This window comes from Lynx rufus, unplaced genomic scaffold (assembly GCF_022079265.1).
Source record: "Lynx rufus isolate CCGP_SWC_20201006 ecotype Redwood Valley unplaced genomic scaffold, mLynRuf1.p SCAF_16, whole genome shotgun sequence".
In the NCBI taxonomy this organism is placed as follows: domain Eukaryota; kingdom Metazoa; phylum Chordata; class Mammalia; order Carnivora; family Felidae; genus Lynx; species Lynx rufus.
In genome coordinates, this window is record NW_025814830.1 from 3,365,949 (window position 1) to 3,385,110 (window position 19,162).

Here is a 19,162-nt window from a genome sequence, read left to right on the forward strand (position 1 = left end):
GAGGTGGTTCCAAACGTGAAGCTTTCATCATCCTCAGGGATGTGTTATTTGTCACACATCAAAGTGTGACAATTCCCAAAGAGTATTGCCAACCAGGGATGCTCACTCAAACTATGACACACAGAGTTTTTAATGGGCTACATTACGTAGGTGTGATTGATGGGTCAGCTGGCTACAGATTTGGGGGTTCTCACTACCCCTTAAGATTCAATATTTTGTTAGACCGACTCTCAGAACTCAGGAACATGCTATACTCATGATTACAGTTTTATTATAAAGAGTGTAAATCAGGCCAGATGAAAAGATGAATAGAATGAGGTCCAGGAAGGTCCCAAACATATTCTGTGCATTCTGTCCTCAGGAGCTGTCACACCCTGTGTGTTGCCAAACAGGAAGCTCATCAGAGCTCCAGAGTCCAGAGTTTTTATTGGGGTTCCATTATAGACACATGGTTGATCAAATCACTGGCCATATGATTGAACTCAGTCCAGCCTTCTTTCCTCCATAGGCTGATATCAAGTGGCCCAAAGCTCCAACCTTCTGAACCACATGGTTTGTGTTTCAAGTATTTTGAGTGTGGCCCTAGGGGCCTACCATATATAACAAAGGTATTTCTATCACTCCAAAGGTTTAGGGCTTACTTCCCAAGAACAGGGGACAGAGACCAGCCAAATTCTGTTGATTACACATTTATAAAATATGCAGGGATTTTTGGTTCTGTGCATATATTTTTAATGCATGTAAATAATATTGGTTATATGCCCCAAATTTGACCTTATTTTTTTTGTCACTCAGAACTATGATCTTAAGATCCATCCATGTGGATATATATATACACCTAATCTGTTGTTTTTAACAACATACAACTCCAAGCCAGTGGGCACTCACCACACCCTACCATCCACTCCCCCAGAGATGGACACAGAGGTTGCCTCCAGCTCCCCATTTCCACCAACAGTGCTTTGTATGTGTCTCCTTAGAATCCAAAATCCAATTTATTTGGAACCTGTGGAGGTTCAAATTACAGCCACAAATTTTCGGCACTCTTCTCTCCAACAGTTGGAGTTGAATTTCCTTCTCTTTGAGAGTAGGTTGAACTTACTGACTCACTTCTCATGAACAGAATGTGGCAGAAGTGACAGTGTATGTTACTAGGTTGTAAAAAGTATCGCCTCCCTCTCTCTTTCCTCCCTCTCAGATCACTGGCTCTGGGGGAAGCTCACTGCTGTGTTGTGAGGACACTCAACAGCCCACATGGTGAAGTTCACATGGTAAAGAACTGAGGTCTCCAATCAACAGCCACTGAAGTCACCCATCCCGGAAATAGTCCAGCATAAGCGGAACCTTCAGGTGACTGCAGCCCTGATTAACATCTTGCCTATAATCTAGTGACAGACCCTGAGCTAGAACCACCCAGGTAGCCACTCCTAGATTCCTGATCCTCAGAAACCGTGTGAGGTTTTTTTTTTCAAGTTTGTTGTGTTAAGATGATGAATTAGGGGTGAATACCCACCTAGCAATAGGCAACTAATATAGCGTCTAAACCTAGGAGTGGGACAAGTTCCTGGTTGAGCTGAGTACATATGCAATGTCCTCACAGAATTAACACAGAATTATCACACGCTGGGTGATAGCGTGGGCATATGGTTAATTTGACCAAGTAAAGCCAGGTCACTCTCGTGCACGGCTTTGTCCTCCACACTCCAAGGGCACAATTTGAGGATCCCTAAAGTTCAGGTTCCTGCTGCTGCTTGACATGACTCAGCTTTCTACCGCAATTTAATCGGTATAAAACGATAGCCTGCCACATTAAACTCGCATTTCTTAAATTGTTGATGGTTTTGAGCCTCTCTTCACCTGCTTGCTAGTTAAAAACGTAGCTCTTAACTTTCAGAAAACATGAAATATTCTAAAACGGTTACTCTAACAGCTGTAGCTTGTCTAGAACAAGCCTGTCAACAAAGTTTGCATCACATCATCTATATTAATGGCTCACATTTCATAGATGATCTTAATAAACCTCTGGTCGCCAGGGAGGTTCAGGCAAATGAGCCATCCAGGAGTTAATTCTGTGAGGACATTGTATACGTATCCAGCTCAACCAGGAACGTGTCCCACCTGGCAAAATTGGGGTTGCTGTGTTACGGCGGCTGTTTCTCTAAACCTTCACAGTTGGTTGGAATGCATATATACATTTTAATTTTTTTAATTAAGTGAACTTTGCCCCCAACACGGGACTTGAACTCACGACCCAAGATCAAGAGTCTCACGCTCCACTGACTGAGCTAGCCAGGCATCCTGGAATATATATTTTTAACTGTCTACTTTATCTTTTCCACAAAGGAGGGACAAACGAGGAAGCCCATACTAGTGCTCTGTGTGCTCAAAAGCACTTTTGCACTTTTTTTCCTCCTACGTGTTCTCATTATGTGCTACCATGCACATAGGCATGTGGATTTAGGTTTTACTTTCCTTGCTGCTTAGGCTTGGAGCTTATGGTGCTCTGTTTCTTTGGGAGCAAAAGGAAACAATATGTGGTGCAGATGTCAACCCAGAGACCTCTGGAAATGGTACAGAAGGAAGAGGTGGGTTCATTCTGACCTTGGTCCTGAAAGCTGTGTGTCGTCATGTGCGTGGGTTACGTGAGTGCAAGAGACTGACCAGTGGCTCTGAGGAACACTGAGGTGTATGAAGGAGGGAAACAAAACCGCCCAGTGATCTCACCAGCCAGAGAAAACCAAACAATGTTGCCATCTTTGTGCATGTGCTGTAGGGACACAGGATAGCTCTAGAGTAACACACAGCCTGCAAAAAACAAAGTGCCCAGTCCTAACCCTAGCCTTGCTATGCACTGGATGTGTGTGAAATGGCAAGAAAAAATGGTGCATTTTTCGACCCCATGGGGTTGTTTCAAGGATATTGGAACATAAAATACCCAACAAAGCTTTGTGTTTGGACCTGGGTTTCCAGAAAAATGGTCGAGCAATCGCTCTGGCAAAACACTTCTCTGAGGCAGCAGACAGATGAGTGAAACTGTTGGTCTCCACAATTAGGAGTCTGTGGCGAGCTTTAACAGCTTTTTAAAACAATGTACCTTAAGAAATAAGCCAGCCGAGCTTCAGGACTGTATCATTTACCTCCAGTGATAACAATTAAGAGAGTCATTAGTAATGTTCACACTTAGTCATTGTTTTGTAACTTATGCAACTGACTGAATGGTTTGTCAATAACTTTATAAGCAACTCAGCATTAAGGGAGTCTTTTCATTTTTTTCAACATTTATTTATTTTGGAGAGAGAAACAGAGAGACAGAATGAGCGGGGGAGGCTCAGAGAGAGAGACACACACACAGAATCTGAAGCAGGTTCCAGGCTCTGAGCTGTCAGCACAGAGCCTGACGTGGGGCTCGAACTCATGAACCAGGAGATCATGACCTGAGCCGAAGTCAGATACTCAACTGGCTGAGCCACCCAGGCACCCATAAGGGAGTCTTTTTCAACATTTTACTTTTAATTGTAAAAAAAAAAAAAAAAAAAAAAAAGCAACATGAAATTTACCATTGTATCCATTTTTAAATGTACAGCTCAGTAGTGTTGAGTATATTCACCTTGTTGTACAACAGGTCCCCAGAATTTTTCATCTTGCAAAACTGAAACTCTGTAACCCATTACACATTTAACTCCCCATTCCCCCTCCCCAGGCGCCTTCCCCAGGAAACCACCGTTCTATTTTGTCTGTTTGAATTCGACTATTTTAGATACTTCCTATAAGAAGTATCATACAAGTACTTGTATTTTCGTGACTGGCTTCTCTCCCCTCACATAATGTTCTCAAGATTCATCCCTGTTGTAACATGTGACAGCAGATTCTTCCTTTTTAAGGCTGACTGATAATTCATTTTATGGAGACATCACATTTTGTTTATCCAATTCATTTGTCAGTGGACACTTGGGTTATTTTCATCTTCTGTCTGTTATCCATAAATGCTGCTATGAACACGAGTGTGCAAATATCTCTTCCAGACCCTGCCATCATAAGTGGGATGGGGGGTCTTTGATTATATAAAAAGGAAAAGAAGGTATCAAGTTCATTAATACTAAGTTGGGTGGGTTGTTTTGTTTTGTTTCTATGAATGTCCCTGGAGTCAGGCTGCCTGGGTTCAAATCTCAGCTTTAACACTTACCTGCTGTGTGTCCTGGGACAGCTCACTTCACTTCTCTGCTCTGTTTTCCCATCTGCAAATAGGAATACTAACAGAACCTACAAACTTCAGGCTTTTGTGCATGTAAGTGACTACATCCTCAAGGACATTATGATGAGTGGGGAAAACCCAACTTCACAGCATTTCATACTGTATGATCCCATTTATATCACATTCTCAAAGTCACAGAATTAGAGTGACAGAGAACAGACCAGTGGTTGTCAGGGCTTGAGGGTGAGGGGTGGGTGTGGTTCTTAAGGGATAACACGAGACACTTTCTTCCTGATGATGCAACAGTTGTGAATCCTGATGGTGGTGATGGGAAAGACAGAGAAAGAGATATAAAAATGATGAAATTCAACTAAGATCTGTAGCAGACTACTATTGTACCAAACCCAGTTTTCTGGTTTTGACAAAGTTTTGTGGTCATGAAAGATGTGACTGAGGGAAACTGGGTGAGAATTATCTGTACCACTTGGCAACTCTTTGTGAGTCTTGAACTATTTCAGAATAAAACATTAGAATAAAAAAACGTTTCTGGCACATTGAAAGCGCTCAACGAACATTAATCATCGCGGCCATAGATCTCCCTATGTGCATCTTTCATCTGGTCTTGTTTTCTTTTCAATTTTTTTTTTCCTGGCCAGCTCTAAGCCCCACAAAATTAATAACAAGATCCCTTGAGGAGGGAAAAAAAATGCCTCCCACTAAATTCCCCCAGACTGAAAGACTTCCCAGCAGAAGGCTTTATAGGCATAGATATAATTATGATTCATCTGTAATTTTCACACCAGCCATTGTCTTACAACTTAGGTAATTATCTAAACAGTGTTTCACAAACCTTGAAACTCACCAGGCATTGCAAAGTTTCCATGCTTATAACAGGAAAAAATAATTAACCAAGTGTTCTGAACACGAGGAGACGCCTTACTTTGTTAGGAGCCCAGCCCGGTGGCGAAAGGCAAGAGAAAAATAAAAACACATCTTTGCATTTGCCTGTTTATGTGCAACGAAACCTTTGAAGATGACCCAAGTAACATATTCTACTTGTTATGTTTTGAATAAGAGGTGAGGACAGGATAGAAGGCGGATATGGTCATGATTTGTCACTGTGTACCTTTTTTTATAAACATACTTTATTTTTGTACCATGTGGAAATGGTACAATTACCACGTGGAATAGTACAAATACTATTCAAATACTTGGGTAGAAATGATATTACACACACACACACACACACAGATTCTCATGCAACTCTCTCTCAGTTCAAACCTAGCTATTTCTTACTGTGTGGACTTGGGAAATGATTTTAATGTCCTCTGGCCTCAGTTTCTCCTGTTTATCGTGAAGACAGCAACAGCAGCAAGGTTTACGGGAAGATAAACAAGTTAATCCACGTAGAGCCCTTCAAGCAGTTCTACAGAGGATGCGTTCAGCATACATTGGCCAATAATCTTAACATTGCCCCTTTGAGTAAGTAAAAACAAAAAGGTACTTTCTTTTCACCTCTGTTGCAATCCTAACAAACCTAGTCAGAGAGGATTTTACTGAAAAAAAAATTATTTCTTCTTGTAATGGGAAAGTCATATTTCTTTATCTGTTGTTGTTTTCTTTTTTTTAATTTTTAAGTTTTATTTCTTATTTTGAGAGAGAGAGAGAGAGAGAGAGAGAGAGATAGTGAGAGTGTGGGAGGGGCAGAGAGAGACGGGGAGAGAGAATCCCAAGCAGGCTCTGTGCTGTCAGGGCACAGCCCTACATGGGGATCGAACCCACGAAACCATGAGATCATAACCTAAACGGAGATCGAGAGTTGAACACTTAACTGACTGAGCCACCCAGGTGTCCCTGTAGTTTTGTTAAAAAGACAGGTTCGGGGGCGCCTGGGTGGCGCAGTCGGTTAAGCGTCCGACTTCAGCCGGGTCACGATCTCGCGGTCCGTGAGTTCGAGCCCCGCGTCGGGCTCTGGGCTGATGGCTCAGAGCCTGGAGCCTGTTTCCGGTCCTGTGTCTCCCTCTCTCTCTGCCCCTCCCCCATTCATGCTCTGTCTCTCTCTGTCCCAAAAATAAATAAACGTTGAAAAAAAAAATTTAAAAAAAAATAAAAATAAAAATAAAAAGACAGGTTCGTGATTTTATCCCACTAGATTAATTACAACGACACAAGTAAAACAGTGACTATAATTGCTCGAGGCATGTGAGCTATTTATTATATTATTACTATTGTTATTATTATCATGATCTTAGGTGGGTATCTGGGTGCACAGAGGAGATAGTTCTGGAAGACAACCAGGGTCACCACGACTCATGAATAAACAGACATGATGGTAATTTCTCCAACTTATTAAATCATTACATTGGTAGCAATACTTGGAAATAACAGTGGCTGAGCTCTGAGGTAGAAATACTTAGTCTTGGGGCGCCTGGGTGGCTCAGTCGGTTAAGCGTCGACTTCAGCTCAGGTCACGATCTCACGGTCCGGGAGTTCGAGCCCCGCGTCGGGCTCTGGGCTGATGGCTCAGAGCCTGGAGCCTGCTTCGGATTCTGTGTCTCCCTCTCTCTCTCTCTGCCCCTCCCCTGTTCATGCTCTGTCTCTCTCTGTCTCAAAAATAAATAAACGTTAAAAAAATTAAAAAAAAAAAAAAGAAATACTTAGTCTCTTGCCCAGGGTCTCACCAGAGCGGGTCTGACCCCACAGGCCACACTCCCTGCCTTTCCCTGTAGAACCTGAGAGACCCAAGATCAATCAAGATCAGGACTTGAGCTCGCCAAGGGCAAGGTTCAGGTGGCTCCCTCCCCCTGTCTGCAAGGAGTTTGCTTGCACCTCTGTCCCCATCTAGCACCAGAACTGGGTGCTGAGACCCACAGTCACCCACCCAGGAGAACTTGGGAATCCTTCCTTTGTGCCTCACCCCTTCAACCTCTTATTCTTTCCCTGTGTGCCTCCAAATCCACAAGGGGGCAGTGTTGCCTAGTGGTTAGGCTCACACAGGGTGGGTGATGTGGGGATGAGGGTTCAGGTCTCAGTTCTACCACGTAATCAACTTGGTCAACAGGTAAACAGCTCTTAGCTTCTCCGTGCCTCATTTTTCATCTGTACAGTGGGGGCAGGGGGGGATAATAGATCCTATTTCATAGGATATTGAGGAGACTGAGCCAGTTAACATTTGTGAAGAACCTGGAGAAGTGCCTGGAACAAAATAAGTGCTGTTTGTATAGCCTATATGTAAGTTTATATGTAAGTGCTCTATGACAGCGTATGACGATTATTGTTTTTTTTTTTTTTTTCTGGTTTACTTTATCTCTTGTCTCTTTGTGCCTGAGTCTTTCTGTATTTGTGTCCACTTTTTTCCTCCACTGGGGTCACGAACTCTGCTGCTTCCTGGGGCCAGGCAGGTAATGAAAATGAAGGAAACCGCCGGGTGTGGGCCAGAAAACGGGCAAGCTGTCCCCAGGACAGTGGCCACTCAGAACCTGCTGCTGGTGAATCATGACCGTGGGAATGCAGACACGATATTGACTTTTCAAGAGAAGCTTGAAATTTCCTGATCTGTCAATGTTGGTGGCCAATTGAAAAAAAAAAAAAATGCCCAGAATAGAGAGCCCGGAATAAACCCACACATATGTGGTCAACTGATCTTAGACAAGGGTGCCAAGAATACAGAATGGGAAAAGGACAGCCTCTCCCACAAATGGCGTGGGGAAAACTGGATATCCACATGCAAAAAAATGAAACTGGATCCCTGTCTTACACCCTACACAAAAATCAACTCCAAATGGATTAAAGAGGGCGCCTGGGAGGCTCAGTCACTTAAGTGTCCAACTTCGGCTCAGGTCATGATCTCACTGCTTGTGAGTTCGAGCCCCACGTTGGGCTCTGTGCTTACTGCTCGGAGCCTGGAGCCTGCTTTGGTTTCTGTGTCTCCCTCTCTCTCTCTGTCCTTCTCCCCCACCTCCCAAAAGTAAATAAACATTTTTTTTTAATTTTTCGAAAATGAATTAGAGATATAAACAGAAGACCCAACACTGTCCAACTCCTGGAAGAAAATAGGGGGGATGTCTTGGCAATGATTTCTTGAATACGACACCAAAATCACAAGCAACATAAGCCAAAAATAGACAAATTGAATCACATCAACTAAAAAGTGTCTGTTCAGCAAAAGGAACCATCATCAGTGACAGGTGGCCTATGGAGTTTGAGAAAATACTTGAGAAAATATAACCAACAAAGGGTTAATATCCAAACTATATAAGGAACTCCTTCAATTCAATAGCAAAACAAACAAACAAACAAAAAACCTATAAAACCAGATAACCGGATTTAAAAATGAGTGAAGGACTCGAACAGACATTTCTCCAAAGACGACACAGAAATGACCACCAGGTATATGAAACAATGATGCCACTCATCACCAGGGAAACGGAGATCGAAACCACAAGGAAGTATCACCTTGCACCTGTTAGGATGGCAATTAAAAAAAAAAGGGGCGCCTGGGTGGCTCGGTCGGTTAAGCGTCCGACTTCGGCTCAGGTCATGATCTCACGGTCCGTGAGTTCGAGCCCCGCGTCGGGCTCTGTGCTGACAGCTCAGAGCCTGGAGCCTGTTTCAGATTCTGTGTCTCCCTCTCTCTCTGCCCCTCCCCTGTTCATGCTCTGTCTCTCTCTGTCTCAAAAATAAATAAATGTTAAAAAAAAAATTAAAAAAAAAAATCCAAGGGGCGCCTGAATGGCTCAGTCAGTTAAGTGTCCGAGTTTGGCTCAGGTCATGATCTCCCGATTTGTGAGTTCGAGCCCCGTGTCAGGCTCTGTGCTGACAGCTCAGAGCCTGGAGCCTGTTTTGGATTCTATGTCTCCTTCTCTCTCTGCCCCTCCCCTGTTCATGCTCTGTCTTTCTCTGTCTCTCAAAAAATAAATAAATGTTAAAAAAAATTAATAAAAATTTTAAAAAAATTTAAAACCCACAACAGCAAAAAACCCAACAACGACAGCAGAGGTAAGTAAGGAGCATTGGTGAGACTATGGAGATATTGGAATCCTTGTTCACTGTTGGCGGATATACAAAATGGTGCTACCACTGTGGAAAACAGTCTGGGGGTTTCTCAAAAAATTAAAAGTAGAATTACTATATGATCAGGAATCCCACTTCTGGCTACTGAGTCAAAAGAATTGAAATCTGAGTCTCACGTTAGGTTAGCGTCACATCTCGTGAAACACTGTTTCAGGTGTTTGCAAAGTAATATTAATATTAATAACAAAAGTGAATTCTTACGAAGTACTTCCCACGTGCACCAGACTCTGCACCAACTGCTTTACAGGTATTAACTAAGTGAATGTTCTCAATATTCCATGAGACAAGTAATATATTTATTCCCATTTCACAGATGAGAAACAGAGGCACAGAGAGGCTTGGTAATTTGCCCACGGTCACTGGCCTAGTGAATGGCAGACCTGAGATTTGAACCTTGAAAGGCTGTCTCTTCATCAGTGTGCAATCAGCTGGGAAATTGTTTCTGTGACTGTAAATCAATTTGTTGGTAAGGACGTTAATTCTTCCCTCCTCGAGGGCATTTGTTCACTCAGCGAATCTTTACTAACAACCTACCACGCGCCAGGCATTGTTCTTGGCCCTGGGGATACAGTGGTGACCTTGGCAGGGATGTTTTATCCTCATGGAGGAGCCTGTGTTCCAGTGGAGGAGACAGACACCATGAGCAGGTGAAACATTAACGCATCGTGTGATTTTGCGGCAGATAAAATAATCCCCATCACAAGGGTGTCCTGTGAATATGCGATCTTACTTGGGGACTTTGCGGGTCTGATTAAAGATCTCGAGATGGGGCGGTTACCCCGGGTTATGCTGCTGGGCACAATGAAACCACAAAGGTTCTTACAAGAGAGAGGCAAGAGGCAAGACGGGCTAAGGAATGCAGGTGTCCCCAGAAGCTGAAAAGACAAGGAAATGGAGTCACCCTTAGAGCCTCCAGAAGGAACCAGTCCAGTGAGACTGCCTTTGGACTTCTGGCCTTCTGAACTGTAAGAGAATAAATCGGTGTTGTTTTAAGCCAGTCAATTTGGGATGTTTCGTTACAGCAGCAATAAGAAATTGACATAGATTTATATATAGATAAGTTTTATACTGATAATCAGGGCATATATACTGTTAATAAGGGTAAAGAAATGGGGCCACTCGAGACACGGGGCCATCAGGGAAGGATCCTCTGGGGAGGGGATATTTAAAAAAAATTTTTTTTTCAACGTTTATTTATTTTTGGGACGGAGAGAGACAGAGCATGAATGGGGGAGGGGCAGAGAGAGAGGGAGACACAGAATCGGAAACAGGCTCCAAGCCATCAGCCCAGAGCCTGACGCGGGGCTCAAACTCACGGACTGCGAGATTGTGACCTGGCTGAAGTCGGACGCTTAACCGACTGCGCCACCCAGGCGCCCCTGGGGAGGGGATATTTAAGAAGAAACTTGAATAAGGGCAGAGACAGGTAGATAGGTGGACAAAGAGCATTCTGGGTAGAAGCAGCAGCCAGCAGCGAGTGCAAAGGTCCTGAGGTGGGGACATGATTTACATATCTAAAAAACAGCAAGGAGGCAGGTGTGGCTGGAATGGGCAAGGGGGAGAGGGAGGAAGATGAAGTCAAAGCAAGAACAAAGGGGGACAGAGCGGGTGTGGGCCTTTGCATCATGGTGAAAAGTCTAGCTTCTACTCTGAGTGTGATCACAAGTCTTTTAGACCAAGTTTGCACGTTAAATAGTTTTCTTTTACAGCTGAGCGCCATTGTAGATCAGCCCAGTCAAGGATCTGCTGTTTATAGAACTTTCTATTAGAGATCAGTGACTCTTCTGGGGACCAAGAAAAACGGGGGGGGGGGATGTCACTGCGTCCCCTCCCCTACCTCCACAACCAGTTTACAAAGTGTTTCTGGCAGTTTCCACTTAAGATCATTTAATACCAGGGTGCCTGGGTGGTTGAGTCGGTGGAGCGTCCAATTTCAGCTCTGGTCATGATCTGATCTCACAACTCGTGAGTTCGAGCCCCACATTGGGCTCTGTACTGACAGCTCAGAGCCTGGAGCCTGCTTTGGATTCTGTCTCCACCTTTCTCTGCCTCTCTCCCTTTCTCTCTTTCAAATATAAAAAACATTAAAAAATAATAAAAAATAAAAAAAGATCACTTACTACCACTTAAGCTTTGCTCTATTTGATTTGGTTCCTATGTTCTCCAAATCAGCCCTGTCCAATCAAAATAGAACATGAACCAAATATGTAATTTAAAAATTTCTAGTGGTTACATTCTAAAAGGGGGGAAAAAGCAAGCAAAAGTTTAATTTTAGTAATATATATTTTTTGAATTTAGAGAGAGAGAGTGCAAGCAGGGGAGGAGGGGGGGGGAATGGAGAGAATCTTAAGCAGACTCTATGCTCAGTGCAAAGCCTGATGTGAGGCTTGATTGCATGACCCTGGGATCATGACCTGAGCAGAAATCAAGAGTCAGATGCTCAACTGAATGAGCCACTCAGGCGCCCCAGTAATATTTTTATCTTAACCCAACGTATCCAAATTATGATCATTCCAACATGTAATCAATACAAAATTAATAAGATAGTTTACAATCTTTTATACCAAGTCTTCAAAATCCACTGAATACTTTACACCTGCAACAGCATCCCCTCCAAATACTAAGTTTCCATCAGAAATAATTGATGTCGGGGCGCCTGGGTGGCTCAGTCGGTTAAGCGTCCGACTTCGGCTCAGGTCATGGTCTCACGGTTTGAGTTCAAGCCCCGCGTCGGGCTCTGTGCTGACAGCTCAGAGCCTGGAGCCTGTTTCGGATTCTGTGTCTCCTTCTCTCTCTGCCCCTCCCCGCTCATGCTCTGTCTCTCTCTGTCTCAAAAAATACATTTAAAAAAAATTTAGAAATAATTGATGTCTACGCAGAGCCTATAAAACTTAGATTTGAAACAGTAGGTTCTTGTAGCCAGATGTGCTTAAGACCTTTTCAAAAACTGGAACAGATGGTTCCAGATGTGCTTAAGACCTTTTCAAAAACTGAATCAGGATTCAATGCTTACACTTAAATTAGTTAAAATTTGGGGGCGCCTGGGTGGCTCAGTCGGTTAAGCGTCTGCCTTTGGCTCAGGTCATGATCTCACCGTTTGTAGGTCTGAGCCCCGCGTCGGGCTCTGTGCTGACCGCTCGGAGCCTGGAGCCTGCTTCGGATTCTGGGTCTCCCTCTCACTCTGCCCCTCCCCCACTCACACTCTGTCTCTGTCTCTCTCTCAAAAAGAGATAAACATTAACAAAAATAAATACGCTAGTTAACATTGAATAACAGTTCAAAGCTCGTTGCCCTACCGCACTTGCCACGTTTCAAGTGCTCAATAGCCCACCTGTGGCTGGTGGCTGCTGTGTTGAGTGAAGCGGATCTAAAACCCAGGGAGATAGAAATCCACCTGGCAGGAAATGTCTCAGTCACTTCCGGGGTCTCCTGTCCTCCCCTGCAAGGTAGCGACAGAAAACTCAACTTGGTTGGCGCTAGAAAAATGGGGGGGGGAGTGTCCAGGCCTTTGGTGCGTGGGGTTCCATCTTAACTTCTGCTCCTTTGGTATGTGCTGAGGTCCCTCTCAAACCCTGTTGCTGCAGAGGGGCTGGGACATGCCCCCCGTGGTGGTCCCTACAGCCCACAGCCATCCTGCTGTTGTGCGTGTGGTCAGGATACGTCTCCTGTGGCTCTCCGGGGTGGAGCAGGCTACAATTCTTTCTGTGCCCAGTAAGACTCTGTGCCACCAGGAGACTGAACACAAGCAGACAACTGGGGACAGAGCTAGAGGACCAGACAGGCACCAAGAAAAAGCGAGCGACAGAGAGAGACAGGGTCAGAGAGACAGAGAGAAGTGCAGACATTCATGCTTCATCACCACCACCATCTGTTGCCCAACCCCTCATCAGTGCTGTCCACACCTGCTCCTTAGGTGATCTCACACAACCCCATGGCTCTAAACACCACTTCTCCGCTATGACTCCCCACTGCTTCTCGCCAGCGCTGACCTCTGCCTGCCCATGCATCCAACCGCTTGGCTCCCGACAGGCACCCCGGGCTCAGCCCTCGCCCCCACACCTCCTTGCCCGCTGCCACAAATGGCACCACAAGTGGTCAGACCAAGCCTCGGAGACACTGTTGGCGCCTCCTTTCCCCTCCCTGCCCATTTCCCACCTGTCGGTCAGCATGTGGACTCTACCTCCGGGATGAGCCCTGCGCCCATTCATTCCTCTTCTACCATCGCCCACCTGGGCTGCTGTCACCTTCCGCCTTCGTGTCGGCGTCTGCTCCCTTCTCACCCTACGGTCATTCTTCTCCATGCAGGATGTGTCTTAAAAGTAAATAAGATCGTGTCACTCCCTTCTACCCCTGTGCTTAAAACCCATTGCCCTTAAAATAAACCCAAATTTCTTCCCCAGCATTTACACCCCTGCATCATCTGCCCCGTTCCTTCTCCTTGCTCTGCCTCGCATACCCCGAGTTCTCTCTTTTTCCTGCGAGGCTCACATGGCATGGCGGCTGTCAACCTAAATGTCCCTTCTTCTGTCTCCCCAACCATCATCTTGTCCGCCGAAGGTCCCCCGCCCCCGCCCCCGTCACTGTACGGTCACCTGTGTTCTCTGCACACACACGACTGCCAGATATTGCCTTGTACTTTTTCTGCTTGTCTGTCTCCCCCACTAGGATGTGAGCCCCGTGAGCACCAGAATTTGCTTGCTCCGTCCTGCGTCTCAAGTTGGGACAGCAGGAGCTCAGAGCATGGCAGGTGTGCAATTGCTCTTTACCGAGCGAGGGCTTCGTCTTACTCCCACTTACTGGGCACCTACGATATGCCTGACACGATGCCAAGGCACTTTCCCTGCGCTATGTCTTTGGAGGTATCTGGGGAGCGAGGAATAACAGTGCCCCTGTTTTACAGATGGGAAAATGGAGGCTTAGAGGGATTCAGTCACCCCAGGGTTTCAAAGGTAAACCATGATGCAGTCTGGATTTGAACCCAGAAAGGTTTGCTGGGGAAACACAGCAGGGGACAGAGAGAGAGAGAGAGAGAGAGAGAGAGAGAGAGATAGTAAGAGGGAAAATAAGAGAACATGAGACAGAGCAAATGAGAGAGAACAGGAGAGAATACGAATACGAAGGAATGAGAGACAGAACCAAGAAAGAAGTGAGGCTCTGAGTCCCCTCTGGGTCGCTGCTCCCAACCCCTCGAGCCCCCTGACCTTAGCCTGACACCAGGGCAGCCCCGAGAGCTCTGAGATGGAAACTTGCAGCACCTGACCCCAGGAATGTGTCCCCAGGGGGCAGGCCAGCCCAGCCGGGGATGCTTATAAGTCCCACGGGGGCCCCTTCAGGAGGCAGCAGGCGGGAGCACAGCCCAGCGCAGGATCCCGGAGCCCAGAGGCAGCGAGGTGAGCGTCCTCGCGGTACCCGCCCCGCCCACCGCCCCTAAGGGCGCAGGCTCCCTACAGCTCCGTCACTGTGAACCTCAGCCCCCAGACCCTGGGTCTCTAGGTCTCTCCAAAAACGTCTCTCGCGCTCTCTAGTTAGGAATGTCTCTTCATCACTCTCTCTGGCTCTGCTCTTTCTGTTTCTCTGAATATCTCTGTCCGTGACTCTGGCTCTCAGTCTGTCTCTGATTATCTCTCGCAAGTGCTCTGTCTCTGTCCCAAGTCCGACCCGCGGGCCACGTCTCCATGCTCCTACTCTTCCAGTTTAGAGACAGAGGGACACTTCCTCCGTCCCTTCCTCTCCACCTAATTCTCTCTCTTTCCACCTTTCTCTCCCTCTTTCTCTCTCCCTCTCTAAATCTCTCTGGGTTCTGGGGCTCTGGGCTGGGATCTCCAAACCACGATGCGGGTGTTGGAGGGCAGGAGTGGCATACATAGGTCCTTGTCTGACCAATAATATCCTTAAGGGGACAGTAAGAGAGGGAGACAGAGAAAGATGGAGAGATTTGGGCTGTGAGTCCCCCAGACTCACCAGAGACTGACCCTCGTGCCCAGGTGCTGGCGTGATGACCACAGCAGGAAACCCCTGGGGCTGGTTCCTGGGGTACCTCGTCCTTGGTGTCACAGGTATCTGAGTGTGTGTTGTGGGTGTGGCTGTCTGTGCCTGAGGGCACAGTGTTTGTCACTGTGCAGGCATGACTCAGTGTCCTCCTGGGTATGACTAAAGCTGCCTGTGTGACAGAACCGGGACCGTTGCTCTCTGGTTACACACATGGGATTCCTTGTATCATAGGGAGTTTCTGTGTGTGCCACTGGTGTACTCTGTGTGTGTGTGTGTGTGTGTGTGTGTGTGTGTGTGTGGTTTGCACGCCTCTGTGTGTGACACGGTGTGATGGGCTGTGTGGTCAAACCCGTGAGAGTCACTGTGTTACTGGGTGAAGGTCAGACGGTCTGGGCCTCGGAATATGCTGCCGAGTGACAACGGTGGATGACGCTGTGAGGACACGGGAAGCCCAGGGTGCCGCTGACAGGGAGGTCGTGCTTCTGGGGGAGTCGCCCATTGCCGGAAACCTGTGCCTACTTCCCGGGTCTCTGATCCACGGACTCCCAGGGGCCCACGTCGCCCCGGGGTTTCTGTGTGAGCCGGCTTGTCGCTGGTGCGACTGTGGAGGAGGCTGAGCCGGGGAGGGAGTGACTCTGAGGGCCACCAAGAGCGACACTGCTTCCTTGAGCGTCTGACTGTGTCATCCTTGTCTCTGCACCCTATATGAGGGGTTCTGCTTACGCTAGGGGACTGTGGCCCCGGGTACTGCACGAGGCTGGTGTGGCACTTGTCGGGGAGCGGGGGGCGGGGGGAGGGAGAGACAAGGAGATGGCAAGTGGGTCTTGGAGATGGGTGTGGCTTGCTCAAAGCTGAAACTCCCCTGGAAGACAGACCCTTCTCCTTTACTCTGATCTCCGCTTCCGGAGTCGTATCCCACCCCAAGAAGCCTGATCTGGCCCAGAAAAATCCCTGCACCAGGACCCCGCCCCCGGGAAGTCTAGTCCCACCTCCTGAGCCGGCCTCCGCACTCCTCACACCGCCCCTGGGATCCCTGACCCCACCCATGAAGTCCTGGCCCCGCCCTCAGCCCCGCCCCGCGGCACTGGCCACGCCCCCCTGCACTGTGACCCCCGCCCCCAAGAGCTCTAGTCCTGCCTTTTGAGCCTGCCCGCCAGCCGGGCCCACGCCCCCGCATCGATCCCTGCGCTTAGGAGCCCTGTTTCCACCCTGAGACCATCCCCGGTCCTGACCAGACCCTTGAAGCCATGACCACGCCCCTAGCCCGTGGCCACGTGCCCAGCAGCCCGGTTTCCACCCGGACCCCGCCCCCATCCCTGGTCCGCCCTCAGGAACCCAGGCCTCGGGTGGCGGCAACCACATCATAAACGGCGAGGACTGCATCCCGCACTCGCAGCCCTGGCAGGCGGCGCTGTTCACCGAAGACGAATTTTTCTGCGGGGGCGTCCTGGTGCATCCGCAATGGGTGCTGTCAGCCGCACACTGTTTCCAGAAGTGAGTGCCAGCCTGGGTGGGGGGGAGGCAAGGGCCTGGGGCAGGGTGGATGGAGTGGCGGCGGTGGGGGGGAGGGGTGCCTGGAAGTAACTTTAGCTCAGCCTCGGTGCTGAGAGCGGAAACCTCTGTAAAGCAAGACTCTGCAAGGGAAGTGGGGGCTGTTGGCTTTGGAAAGACTCAGGCAGCCCAAGAGCGAAATCCCAGCTCAGCCGCTGAGTCACTAGTGAGTTAAGACAAATTCTTGTCGCTGGATAAATTGGGTGTGTGGGCGAGGATTTGAGATCACAGATGGGTAGCTCCAGGCGCCGCGCTTAGCGAGGAGGATGGGGTTGGGATAAAGGGGGGGGGCGGGGAGATGGGGTTGTGGAGATAACGGTGTTGCCACAAAACTAATCCGTCCCCCATGGCCCTCAGGTCCTACACCATCGGTCTGGGACTGCACAGTCTTGAGGCCAGCCAAGAGCCAGGCAGCCTGATGATGGAGGCCACCTTCTCCATACAGCACCCAGAATACAACAAACCTTTTATCGCCAACGACCTCATGCTTATCAAGTTGAAAGAGTCGGTGCCTGGGTCGGATGCCATCCAGAACATCAGCATCGCCTCCCAGTGCCCGACCGCTGGGGATTCTTGCCTCGTTTCTGGCTGGGGTCAGCTGATGAATGGTGAGCTCACGAGTGTGCGTGTGTCCGCCCTCTCTGAGGGGTTCTCCTCCCGGCCAGAGGGGCTGACCCCGGGCTCTGCGTCGCAGGCAGGCAGCCCCAAGTGCTCCAGTGCGTGAACATCTCGGTGGTGCCCGAGGAGATCTGCAGCGCGTTCTATGCCTCCGTGTTTCACCCCAGCATGTTCTGTGCAGGTGGAGGACAGGACCGGAAGGACTCCTGCAGGGTGAGAGATGGGGGACAGGGGAAGGAGGGGAGGGGACGGGTGGGGGGGATGGAGCAGGGAGGGAGGCAGAGACACACAGGGGTACAGGGGAGAAACAGACACGGGGAGATGAATGGAGAAACAGAAATAAACATGAGAGTAAAAATAAACAAAGAGAGAATGAGAAATAGAGACAGAGATAGTGGAGGCAAACACACACACACACACACACACACACACACACACACACAGAAATACCTCAGGGAGAAACAGAGAGATAGACTCATAGAGATGAAATGCAAAGAGAAATAGGGGATTTAAAAAAAAAAACAGAATATGCAAAGAGATGCAGAGAGGCATAGAGACTCTGGGAGTCAGAGACAGAAAAACAAGCCATAGGGGGAGATTAAAAAACAAACAAACAGAATAACAACAAACCCAGGAGAATCGAGCGGCTGTTGGGACCTAGGGGAGCAGAATTCCCTACGGTCAGGGCTCTGGAAGGGACCTCTGAGGTGTGTGCGGTTATCTTTTATTTCCCTATCTTAGTCTCTTGGTGTCACTAGTTCCCTTCTGACTTCAATCTGTCTCCACCTCTCCGTGTTTTGGATTCTCCCTCTCTCTCCAACAACAGGGTGACTCTGGGGGCCCCCTGGTCTGCAACGGGTCCCTTCAGGGCCTCGTGTCTTTTGGACAAGTCCAGTGTGGCCAACCCTATGTGCCAAGCGTCTACACCAACCTCTGCAAGTTCACTGACTGGATACAGAAAACCATTCAGGACAATTAACTTCTAGAACTTGGACCCAAGAAACTCAACCCCTAAATATAGGCTGCAGAAGAGATTCAGGAATTTGGATTCCCAGTGCCTTCCTCCCTCGGGCCCAGGAGTCTAGGTTCCCAACCCCCTTCTCCCTTAGCCCCAGGAATCCAATCCCACCAAGAATCTTTTCCTGTACTCAGTGCCCCCTAGTGGCACAATGTTGACCCAGCCTTACCAGCGGCAGAGAAAGTTGGTGTTTCACTTTTGTCCCTTCTCTTAAGCCCAAAAATAAAGTCTAAGAGAAACACAGGCTCTGTTTGGACTGTCCTCCTCGCTTCCATTCCAATTCAAAGGATTCTAGCAAATAGCTTTTCCTCCTTGGGCTATTGGAGGGCCATTGGATTCCCAAAGAAGGAGATAATGTTTGAGACGTTAAGAGAATCTGATTCTGTGGATGTTACCCAATTTCAAAAAAGTCAAGTCAGCAAATGGCAAATTAATGAGGTTTTTTCCTTGCTTAGTTTATTTACCTATGGTTGACTTATTTTTGGTTTTATCTTCCTAAGTGCATTTTAAGAAGTTTTCATTTGTATCTGCCTCAGAACCCTGCTGCTGTAACTAGGGGATGGTGAGAAGAATCATAGAGAGATATGGAGACTGAGGGCAGAGATGGGAGGGGGGAGACTGAGGGCCCAAGGAATTGTTATCATACTCTTTCCTGATAAATTATATTAATAAGAACATACTACTAAGAATTTCTATTCAAGAATATATTCGTAAGTATA

The 19,162-nt window shown here is 47.7% G+C and overlaps 1 protein-coding gene across 1 annotated transcript; it reads left to right on the forward strand.

Moving 5' to 3' along the window:
• The first annotated feature begins 15,260 nt into the window (after nucleotides 1-15,260).
• Nucleotides 15,261-18,576, forward strand: KLK4 (kallikrein related peptidase 4). Its single transcript, XM_047079134.1, has 5 exons — nucleotides 15,261-15,321; nucleotides 16,588-16,750; nucleotides 17,165-17,415; nucleotides 17,502-17,638; nucleotides 18,252-18,576. The coding sequence occupies exons 1-5, from the start codon at nucleotides 15,261-15,263 to the stop codon at nucleotides 18,402-18,404; spliced, it is 765 nt and encodes a 254-aa protein (XP_046935090.1). The 3' UTR covers nucleotides 18,405-18,576.
• The last annotated feature ends 586 nt before the right edge of the window (nucleotides 18,577-19,162 follow it).